This window comes from Chrysochloris asiatica, unplaced genomic scaffold (assembly GCF_000296735.1).
Source record: "Chrysochloris asiatica unplaced genomic scaffold, ChrAsi1.0 scaffold00181, whole genome shotgun sequence".
NCBI classification, from domain to species: domain Eukaryota; kingdom Metazoa; phylum Chordata; class Mammalia; order Afrosoricida; family Chrysochloridae; genus Chrysochloris; species Chrysochloris asiatica.
The window spans coordinates 4,430,664-4,442,929 of record NW_006408699.1 but is presented as its reverse complement, the minus strand read 5'-3'; the positions used below and the strand labels follow the sequence as shown (position 1 = coordinate 4,442,929).

Sequence of the window (12,266 nt, the reverse complement as noted above, 5' to 3'; positions counted from 1 at the left end):
CTAGTCAAGTTCTGATTAAGGTCTGATTATCAAGCCAGCGAGGCTAGGTCAGATGGGGACTGTGTGCAGGTTTGGGTGTTCCTATGTCCTACTGGTAGACTTTTTGGAGTTTTAGTTACGTTAGTTACAGTGAATCTTCCAGTTGTACAATCTAGTGTGCGGCATTTCCCAAACATATATGAACTTGAACTTTTCGTTTATCATTCATTATCATTCAGTAGAAGACTGGTGTTAAGGCATTTTAGTTGTTCAAGTCTTTTGATTTATATTTCCTTAAACAAAGGGAGCTAACTAGTCCAAAAGGGATAGATATTGTATGCCAGGATTTCTGTTAATTTAGGAACAAGTAGATACAATAATTCATCAATTATTAAGTAAGTTATGATATATGGTCAGGATATTTTCTCACCCAGCAGTATATTAAAGCAGAGTTTCAGAGACCCTTTGAAAATGTGGCTGATTTGGTTTTAGAATAATGTTTGGGATGGTTTTGAAGGTTCCTGATTGGCTATCATATTCATTTTTACAGTGACCTCTTAGACCTGACTCAAGAACTTCAAAGATACAACAGTTAGCATAATGTGGTCATCTTTTAAAAACAGGGAAGGAAAATCATATACTATAGTATGTTTCCGGAATAGGGCCCAATACCTTGTACCTTCCAAATTTTGCATATTAGTATTGAGTAATAATTGAACTTTTAATGGTATAAAACTCTTCCTCTCTGTGTATCTGTCTATTTGTCTTTCATTGACCTAAGGCAGAAAAGTAAATTCAGAAAAGTGTTAATTTTTGGAGAATTTTTAAGCACTGATGATTGAAATAAAATGCTTTTTTTATATAAATGCTGGTTCTAGCAAGTAATGTCCATGTTCATTTTTTTCTTTATATTTAATCACCAATCATTATTTTCTTGCTGAGATTTATAGGCATGAACTCTACCGTATCATGCTTGTACACCTGAGTTGAAATGTTTTTTGGCACACATTAAAAATAATGTATTTTAACTTGTATTAGGAAAAAATATAAAGCATGGAAATCATTGTTTCAGTGATTTCATGTTGGACAATACTGTATTTTAAGGAGTCAACTGAAAACATGTTCAGTAAAAGATTGCATAGGTCAGCGTGCTAGGAGACAGATTAAAGGATAGCTAAAGGAGTCCTGGTGTAGCACTCACTGTAGGATAAACAGTGAACCGCAAGGTCAGTTTAAACCTCAGGATTGGTAATTCAAACTCACCAGCTTTTCCTCCAAAACCCTGTACTAGTTGCTGTGAGTCGGAACCAACTCAAAAAGCACTTAACAACAGTAACAACAGAGGAGTACAGTTTTCAAATGAGATTTGATTCTGTTTATAAACTGAGAGAAAGCATAAAAGATTTGTAGGGGAGAAGCAGGATTCTAGAGAATACAGGAGGGATTGAGGTGCTAGCCTAGACAAGAAGGGGCTACTCCTTCATTAAATCTAGGAGGAGCTGAGGATTAATGGAAAGGTGGGGACAGGAATTTTATGATGTCATAGTTGATGTCCTGATATGAGAACCTCCGACTATTTCTTCTTCGTCGTCATTGTAGTTGTAGTCATTGCAGCTGTTCCTGAATGCTTAACGGTGAAAATGGGCAGTGGATGCTGTCACTGGATAGCACAAGCCTGGTTTTCTTACTGTAGAGAAGTTCAAAGACTCTTTCAAATTATGGCTTCTTTGGTTTTAATACCAGCCTAAATCACAGAGTGGTATTTGGGATGTTTTTGAGGATATCGTGATGGGCATTAAGTTTTGCACATTAAAGAATACTGTTGTTTATTAACTAAGAAAAAGAGAAAACGTAACTTACTTGTATCAAAAATAGAAGAGGTGATATGAGCATAGATCCTACTGCTGTTAAGCACATACTGAAAAGTATTATAATCAGCTTTAGGCTTATACATAGAGGGAATAAGGAACTAGGAGAGCTCCTTTCTTGTAGACACCTTACTTAAATGTAGAATGTGGAAGAATACATAGTCTTCCCCACAGTCGATTGTAGAAAAAAAATTTTATCAAGAAACAGCCACATTTCAGTCAAAGCCCAGAGATAGAGATCATTCTGAGGGAAAGAGGGGTTTATAAAGAGACAGTTTGTACGTGGAAATGAGGTTTCTGTAGGAATCAGTTGGAAAGAGTAAGGTGACGTTAAGTCCTATCAGCAGTACTCACCAATCTCTCCTCAGAAACCCACCCTATACAGGGTTGCTAAGAGTTGGGACTGGCTCGGCGGTACTTAATAACAACAACATCCAACAGTAAGGATTTAATGAGAGTGAGAGAAATTAGGGCTCAGGGAGGATTGAGCATGCCTTGTTTTCAGTGCCAGCAATAGTGTTGGGGCTTTGAGAAACAAGAAGGAGGTGATAATCCCCTTGTGACAAGATGCACAGTTTCCCTAATATTTATGTTGGATAGGGAAACTCAGTTACTAATTTAAGGCCTCATTTGTTCTGAACAACCCAGTACAGATGCAGAGGTTACTAATTCATAAGGCAAAATAAAGGGGGAAATTATGAAGTTTTCACTTCATGTAAGTATGCAGACCAAAATTCTCACAAACTCAAAAGTACCTACCGGTAAGAAAAACAGCTAACTAAATCAACAGGCATTAAGTTATTCCAGATGAAACTGGTATTTGAAACTGTCTGACAGATTTAAAACAAGTACGTTTTGGATATGTAGAGAGTTAATTAAAGGAAGAACTTCCATTATAAAGCCGCCAGAAAGTATGAAGTTAAAGCAGACAAAAATTAGCAAGATGAGTTAGCTCTGAAAAAGGACCACGTAGAAATTGTGGAAATAAAAAATATTAAAACAGAAAGTATAATATGTGACATATGCTAAGCCCTAAACAGGATGCAGAGAGAAGTAATAAATTGATAAAAATCACCGTTAATACAGCTGAATATATTATTTAAAAATATCAAAATAAAAACCTATTAAAACCATTTATCTCTGACAATACTATTGATCCTGTACTCGACTGATCTTTCCAATGAAGGAAACGAAATATGCCAAATAAAATGTTTTCATTTTCATTGTTAAAACAAAGCTAAGCTAGAGACAAAATAAGCGATTTGCAAAAAACAAAACTAAAATGAAAGAGGAATCTTGAGTAAGTAAGCAATAAACGTAACTGATGCTGAACTTGGCTTTTTGGCTACATGGAAGACTTTCCCATGGTGTATCAGCTGAGAGGTCTCTTGCATAACAGTGAATGAGACGCCAGCCTCACAGAAGAGAATAAATAGAGGCACTATCTTAGTATGGCTTGGGTGCTGGCAGTAGAGACAAAAAAAAAAAATACCCTGAGAATTTATGATACCTAAGAGATTCAAAGTGGTGCTGTGGGTTAATGCGCCAGACTGCAAAGCCATTTGAACTGCAAGGTCAGTGTGTTCAAGCTCACCAGTTGCTCCTCGGAAACCCTGTATAGGGTCGCTATGGGTCGGATCCGACTCGACGGCACTTAACAATAACAACAACAACGGATTCAAAACCTAAATGGCCAATAAACATATAAAAATATGCTTATGTTGGTAATCAGGAAAATACAAAGTAAAATACATGCAAGACAACATTCTGTATCTGTCAGATTACCCATCCATTTACCCTACCAAGAGTAACCACCCATCCAGCCCACTAAAAAAATTAAGCCTTCAAGTATAAATCAATTATTAGTGAGTATGTGGTCGGTTTGAACCACAAGATCGGCAGTTTAAATCCACCAGCTGCTTCTTGGAAACTCTATACAGGGTCGCTATGAATCAGGATTGACTTGACGCCACTTAACAACAACAAAACATGTAAAGAATCTGATGACTGGAATGTAAGTTGGTAAAACTACATTGGAAAGTAGTTTGAAAACTTTTGTCAAACAAAGATGAAGGGACACATGTCTTTCACCTCAAACAAATAAAAACAAATAAACGTGCTGTCATCGGTCATTTCCGACTAATAGCCACCCTATGAAGGAGCTCTGGTAGCGTAGTGGTTACGAATCGGGCTGCGAACCGCATGGTCAGCAGTTCGAAACTACCAGCTGTTCCGCGTGAGAAAGATGAGGCTTTCTGCTCCTGTAAAGATTTACAACCTCAGAAACCCTGTACAGGGTCGCTATGGGTCAGAACCGGCTCCACGGCACATTACCACCACCACCACGTAGGACTCCTAGAGCTGTAAATCTTTGTGGGAGCAGAAAGCCTGTTCTTTATCCCATGGAGCACCTTCTGGCCTTTCTAGCAGCCTAGCACACAACTCAGTGTGCCACTTCACCCTAGCACCCAGCAGTTCCTCTTCCCGGTTTCTGTTTTGGGGAAAGTGGGCCCAGGTGCACAGCATGCTCTTTACAAAGACTCTTATTTCATAGCATGCTTACAGCTGTATGAAACTGGAAACAAGCTAAGGACTCCTCGTCATAGGACCATAAAAATACATTGTGCTCTATTCATGCAATGGAATACGACTGAGTAGTGAAAATAAATTAACTACGTCTACATGTGTTTGTTGATCTCAAAATAATTGAGCTGCAAAGGCATTCTACAGAAAACTGCACTATATTATTGATGAATAGTGTGAACATGTAGAGCAATACTGTATATCATTCCAATAATATATTCCTGTTAATAGACACAGAACAGTGATCACTTCTTGGGAGGGAGAAAAGAGGGGACTGGAATCCAGGAGAGAGAAACTAGAGGACTTCATTCTCTGTGTACTATTGTATTTCTCACAAAATCTTTTGCAAATTTGGCAAAATGTAAGAATATTAGCTGTAGTTGTGTAAAATTCACAGAAGCTTTATTTTTATATACATTTGAAGTGTTTCACAATATTCAAAAATTGAGAGTGAGCAAAATGGCCTGTCATTGTATAAAATGTAGCCCCCAAAATAAGATGGTCTCAGGTTGAGTTCTGATTAAAATGGAGTTTTGCATAGGGAGTATTTATTAGGGATCCACACCTGTGGAGGGGAAGGGATGGGACAGGCAGACAGAGCAGGGTTGGAGTCCAACTAGGATGCAAAGCCACAAAGCCTTAGCCAACCACCAGGGGAGCTCTGGAACCAATATGGACTTGTCTTTTTATTATTCCGACCTCAAGAGTTGCTTTAATATGATCTGCCCAGAAGGGTATACTGTTGGGCGACAGGCGTTTTCTGCAGCTAAGATAACCCTAAGAGCTGACTGCCCCAGGCCACCTGCTGACAGCTGGCGTGAAAAGCCTGCCCTTGGGCAGCCCAGCTCTGTCCACTCTATAGGCTGATTTGTATATTGAAGCTTCATTTTCTTCTCTTCCCATGTCTCTCACTCATCAACATATCTGCTTAAGAGAGTCAAGGTAAATATCTTTAAAAGTAATTTAACACATGTACACAGACTCCATTTTTAGAGCATTTTATAGGCCCTGACTTTCTATGTCTGTTTGTGGTTGGTGTAAGAGGAAATTATTAACTAATTACTGGCAAAAGTTTATAGTGTTATTTTCCTTGACTTTTCTTAGAAGAGAACAAATATGAGAACCCCAATACTTTAGATACCCAGCCTTAAATATTGATTTCAGCATCAACTTTCATGCTACATGTATACTCAGGAAATAAAATTTAAGCTTTGTAATAATAGGTGATATTTCTCTGCATAGTTATTTTAATAGTAATATTTATATTATAATCATTAGAAATTTTTTTATTCACTGTGCAATACTGTCTTCATTAGTCTGCATAAGAAGTCAGTAGAGACAGAATTGTCAAATATTTGTATCCCACTCATGTTTCTTGGTGCCAGTTATTTGTGGGTGTGCACTTTATATTCTTTAGTAATATTAATTACATTACAGCAAAGCATACAGAAATTATACTCATGCATATTCTCAGATACTGCGTAACACTTAAAATACCATGCTATATAGCTTCATGCCATTCTATTTGGGGAGCCATGGTAACATAGTGGGTAACCTTTTAGGTAGCTAACTGCAAAGGTCACCACCGGCCGCTCACTCCATGGAAGAAAGATGAGACTTACTGCTCTTGTAAAGATTTACAGCCTCAGAAACCCTAAAGTCACTGTGAGTTGGAACTGACATGATGGCGTGCAGCAGCAGTGACGTTCTGTTGTGGGAAGTGAAGGCTCATAATAAGTGAAAGGGTTTTGATAGAAGTAGCCAGTGATGCTCAAAATTATGGGTTCCATGGCCAGTAGAGGTGTAAAGTGGACTTCATTTTGTCCATAGAATGTTAAAAGAAGTGCTCAACTTTAAAATAAAGCCAGAGCACAAAGGTAATATGATGGCTCCGGGAATATTCTGGCATTCACTAATGTTTTTTTCTTGACCCAGCTTGATAAAGGCAGGCAGTCTTACGGGATAAGGAATGTATAATTTTAAAAATTGAGCAAGGATGAATGGAAGTATATTACTTAAAAATCATGATATTTAAGGCCTAATAAAGCATAGGTGCGAAAGAAGCACATTATTGTTTGTTTTATAATAAATTCACTTTAGCCTGGTGCTGAGTGTTGTACAGTTTTATATCTATGGAATATCTTATTTCGGAGCATTAATCAAAGCCAGTGGTTTAGGAATTGTTAGGCAGAGGCAGGCATTGTTCCATTTATCTATTACGGTCATATTGTACAGCACTATTGGGCCAACTATGATTCATCAGGCCCTGTCTAATAGGCCTACACCAGTGGGACCAGTAGATAAGGAGGCTGGGAACTGTTTCTCAAAAATCATTCTAAGAATGGTTTGTGGAATTTGCAAAGTCTACGCTGTCAAGTAAAAATGCACGTTTGCCGTATTCCATAGGAGTTCAAACACTTCAATTGAATTTTTTTTTTTTTTTTTTGAAAACAAATCTTAACATATTATAAATAATATTGTAAGCAGTCATGTTTGCATGGCTGGCATTTTGAAATAGCAATCTTTGTCAAATTAAATTAGTTTACTGCTCAGTATTTGCTTTATGTAGACTTATAAGTAGATGATATGGCACAGGGGAGCTTGAGGTGTTATTGGAGATGTTATTTGTGGCTTAAAGCCTTTGGAGTATACTTGATTTGATCTGTAGTTTTATAGCATGGCATGCTTCCTATTTATTAAAAGCCCATCAAACTAACAAGGAAAGAAATACAAATAAAGTTAAAGCAGCTTCTATAATGTAAATTGTTTTCTTTGGTGGTGGAGCATAAACTGCATAAGGTAATTTCTTTAGACAGTCTTCCTAGCTTTTTAGTACAATTTAAAATTGCATAATATGGCTCATGTTTTTCCTTTTGCTAGCCCACTCCTCTTCATACAGTAGCACATGAATGTGTTTGTGACACGATCACCATTTTGTTGCTCATGGTATAGCAAGACTTTTTCTATGGGATTGCAAGGATGACTTTCCCCCACTCCCCTTAGCATATCAAAGCCTTTGATTTAAATACAGTAAAGTGATTCTTATCCATGGGGGTGTACATTTTTAATGCTGTGCTGACATACTATGTAAGTAAGGATTTAAAAATTGGCCATTGAGGATAAAGAACTTACATTGTTTGGTGTGTCCTTGATGTAAACACATTTCATAAGGTCTCTAGAAACCTTAAGTTTAATAGGACACTGTAGTAGCGTAAGTAGTGTTTAAAAGACCTCAATTAGAGTTCCCCTTTCCCTCAATAAAATACAGCCAAATATAGGCTGATATATGCAACTTCTCTTAAGTATGAACAAAACTATACACAGAAGATTATTTAGGCCAACAATTCCATCACAAATTTGAATTTAACAAGTGTTATGTTATGGGTATGTTCTTATGTTTCCTGTGACGTACATTCATTCATAAATCTGCCCGAGCAGCAAACCTCAGCCTCATATGCTTTTATTTCCTTGAATCACAGGAGCTTCAATTTCAACGACTCACCCGAGAACTGGAAGTGGAAAGACAGATTGTTGCCAGCCAGCTAGAAAGATGTCGACTTGGAGCAGAATCACCCAGCATTGCCAGCACCAGGTACAGGGCGGAGAGCTCCATCCTTCCATGTCTTCATTAAGTCTTCCTATACATAACCAATGATTCTGTTAATATTATCACTGTTAACCTGTCATCCTGGATTGGTGCAAAAAATGTCAGTTTATTCTAATATTGAGAATATGCATGCGATATTGATTATCCTTTAACACTGTGCTTGAAGTGTTTTATGTGGTGTTGACAAGCTTTTGTGGCAATAGTTAGCATGCTACCTGTTGTTGTAAAGTGCCATCGAGTCCGTTCTGATTCACGGTGACCCTGTATAGAGTTTCCAAGGAGCGGCTGGTGGGTTTAAACTGCTGACTTGGCAGTTAGCGGTCCAGTGGTTATCTTACAGCGCCACACCAGGACTATGCTACCTATGTGCTGATACGGTAAACTTCTCAATTTAGGCACCATTATGGAATGTTCATCTCAGTTAATTATAAAATACTCATTTGGTAATGTTCACTTCAGATTGCTTGTTGCTTTGAAGACCTGGTATTAACATGTCGTTTTGATTTTTACTAAGAAATATTTCTAAGTGATAACATTATTTTATATACTAACTTTTTTTCTTTTAAAGATTACTAGATTAAAAAAAACAAAAAAAAACCTATCAATTTTCTTTGGTTTTTTCTAGAATTCCGTAAAATAAGGAATGCACTACTTAGACTAATCAATCATACAAGACCAGAAGGTCAACGTTTGCCCAGAACCAAAGCTCAGAAGACAGGAAGGATTAGGGAAAAAGAATAAATGAAAGCAGGGAACTCAGGGAGGAAACAGGAAAATACTATTCTATTGAGGGAGTTGCGGCTAATGTTACTAAACAAAATGTGTGCAAATTGTTCAATGGAAAACCACCTTGCTCTGTAAACTTCAACCTAAACCACAATTTAAAAAATAAAGTTTGCTATATAAAATCAGTTAGTGTGTTAAATAAAAAGGGTAAAATCAGTTTATGACTAGTTAAACAAGCACATCTACCTAGAACCACAATTAAAATTTTTCATTTAAGTAGCATCTTATATGCTATTTTTAAAATGTCATTGCTATACAAATTCCTGTCACACGATCCAGTTAGTAAAGTAACTGCTTATCCTATCTGAATTTTTCTTATTAATTATACGAGAGGGTTTTTAAATATTCATGGACAAATCCCATTATCTTTTAATTCCATTGTTCCACAAACTTTTGGAAGCATCCTTGTATATTCTTATTGAGCCTCACATAAAATACTTCTCTTATTTAATTTGAAAGCTTTGTTTGCTTATTCTTTCATAGTGTGCCCATAATAACTTCTATTATTTCTAATCTGATGTTTCTAGCTACCAGTATCTTTCATTGCTTATAGTCAGAATCACCTTTCTTAGTGAAGAGAACTATGCTTGTAGATTACCCTTTCTTGCTGATTGTTACTATTAATTTTAAAGTCTCTTAGACTGACAAGTTGTTCATTTTGAATTGTTTTATCTCTGAGCCTTGACAATTGTGCATATTGGTTTGTTTAGTAAAGCATAAAACATACAAATAAGGCCAGTAAAGCTTTTTAAACAGAAATATAAACTTGCAGTCCTTTTTCTAAATATTCAGAATTGGTTTAAATTCCATCTATTTTTTTAAATAGTTATCTGTATCTGTGACCACAAAAAAGCAAGTCAGCAACTCGATAATGTAGTATGGTATATTTCCAAAAGTCTGAACCAACTGGTCTAGTAAAATATAAATTTTATACTAATAGGAAAATTAATTCAATAGTTACAGAATTTCTCTTGCTAAAATTCCTAGAAATGTTTGATAAAATATAATAAAATGATAGTAATAATAAGTCAATACCTGGGAGAAATGGCAAAAGAGAGAGAAGAATAACCAGGAAATGGGAATGCGAGGGAACTGGAAACCAGAGCCAGAAGCTCTTACATGGCCTTTATATCTTACTGCAGGGGCTGAGGTCACACATAAAACCTCAGATCATGACTTGGGTCTTCAGTGTAACACCCAATGAGGGACCAAACAATGAAGCCTTGGGCCTGCTCTAGGTGACAGGTTTGAACTTAGGACTACCACCTTAAATCAAGACCTTTAAAGGCATGTGCACTTGGTCATCCAAGCTTTCTCCACATTTGGGTTTGGAGCCCAAATGGAGTTATCCCCTCATTGTTCAGAAATCTCACACTGAGAAACTCACACCATTAAAAATTAGAAATGTAATTACACAAGCTAAAAAAACTTCACAGTGAGTAATAATCAGTAGACAGAGCAGTAGAATTTAAAGCTCTAAGAATGTAGTCATTGGGGAAAGTCTAGGAGAAGAGGAGGAAGGTACCAAGAACTAGACTGCCTGAACCTGTAACTTTTATTATGAGAGTCATCTGGAACAAGAATGACAAAATGTTCATATCTGTTAAATAAGAAAAAATTGGTATCTTGTAAAGTTGCTATTTTGTAATTTTATGTATGTTTAAAAATATTAAATAATGTAAATGTTTTTTATTTTCAAATTTCAGTTGTATAGTTCAATTAACTCATTCTATAGGTTTTCTAAAAATCTGTAAAATGTATAGATAATATGTGTAAAGTGTCACTAATATTCTGTCACTAAATTTTGTTGATTTCTAATTCCCAGTGTGATGCTTGGCACATTAATGGGACACAAGCTATCAAAGTTGGGGTAATTAATTGTACATGCAGAAATGGAAAGGGGAAATTGTGTGCAAAAGCATGTGTCTCACACTGTCGCTGTACCAAGAGCATGAAGAGGCCCCATGGTATTTAGAGTGTGCCTTAAATGAGCTTAAAGGATTATTAGGTTGGAAACAAAACGCTGCCATTGAATTATAGAGAACATGGAACCAGGGTGATGATAAGCTTGCCCTTCGCTAAAGAACTGAGAGGAGATCATTTTATTAAAAATGCAGTGTGTACAATAGAATGAATGGAGGCCAAGCAACAGGACAGGAATCTAGTATGTAATTTTAAGAGTTAGGAATAAGTGGGTTTCTTCATTCAGTGAACTCTACTTGGAATGATAATGATCTGCTTGGATTACCCAACTCTCATCTCACACTGGATTCCTGTGTCTCCTTGATGCCACAGCTAAGTGCTGACCTAACCCTACCTTGCAGCCTTACCCCAGACTCTCAAGGAAAGTCATCTGTCTTCATCTGAACTCTCGTAACTGCTTCTCTCAGCCTGTCGTAGCTCTCTTCTCCTCACAGTGCCTAACACTCAGCAGCCATAGTTTATTGACTGAATAATAAATCTCAGTGAAGTCTGTATGTTTGGTGCTCATCGAGTCAGGGCATCTTCCCTCTTCATCCAGTTAAGTGTGCCTTTCAGTGGTCCTTAAAAAAACTTACGGCAGTTATGCTGCTCTGTGAACACCAGGTTTATATACAGGAGGGAACCTTTAGAAACTATGTGTTTGTGAAGAGAGCCAAGGTCTTGATTGTATCACTTATGAGATCCCCATTGTGCCTTCCTGTTCCCAGTTTCAGAACCAAATCTACAAATTTTAGAAGAACAGAAATTAGTTTTCAGACCTATCCACACCCCTTTCCTGGCAGCCACTTCCTGTTTGCTCAAAGGAAATTAAAAGTAGATTATTACTTATGGCATGCAACTTCCTTTGAATTCAGTTTATTTAAACTTAGCAAAAAAGTAAGTTAATCAGCTAAATGGGGGGTTTAATAGCTGATTATCTTTTCTCCTTTTTAATTTGGATACTTATATCAGAGTTGATAAGGTTAACTATAAGATTTTCCTAGTCCAAAGATGGGGCATTAATGACTCAGAAAAATGAAAGAAAATTTTCAGTTCTTAAAAGTGTTTTCTTTTCCTTTATTGGCTATATTCTGTGAGTAAGAAAGAAGCAGTGATATAAGGTCCTATTTAATAAATAACTCTTACATTAGATTAATAATACTATTAAGGATTCCAACTCCCCAGTGGGTGGCTCTAAAAGTGGGCAGTTCAATCCCTTCATACTTGTAGAGTGACACTATAGGATAAAGCACTTGACCATAAGGTCAGTTTGAACTGCAAGGTCAGTGGTTCAAATTCGCCAGCCGCTCCTCAGAAATCTTATACAGGGCAGTTATGAGTCAGAACCAACTCGGTGGCACTTAATAACAACAACATACTTGTAGAACCACAGGGTAATGCTTAACCTTTGCCATGACATGATTTCATAGATAGAGAAACTAGGTCTCTCTATATTTTTATGCCTACCAGAAATTGTCTGA

At 36.8% G+C, this 12,266-nt stretch overlaps 1 protein-coding gene across 2 annotated transcripts in view; it reads left to right on the top strand.

Moving 5' to 3' along the window:
• Positions 1–12,266, top strand: part of PKP4 (plakophilin 4) — a 191,020-nt gene that overhangs the window by 60,269 nt on the left and 118,485 nt on the right. For both annotated transcript variants that reach the window (XM_006872034.1, XM_006872033.1), the window contains exon 2: positions 7,910–8,022. In XM_006872034.1, coding sequence (XP_006872096.1) covers positions 7,910–8,022 — 113 coding nt within the window. The remainder of the gene's footprint in view (positions 1–7,909; positions 8,023–12,266) is intronic.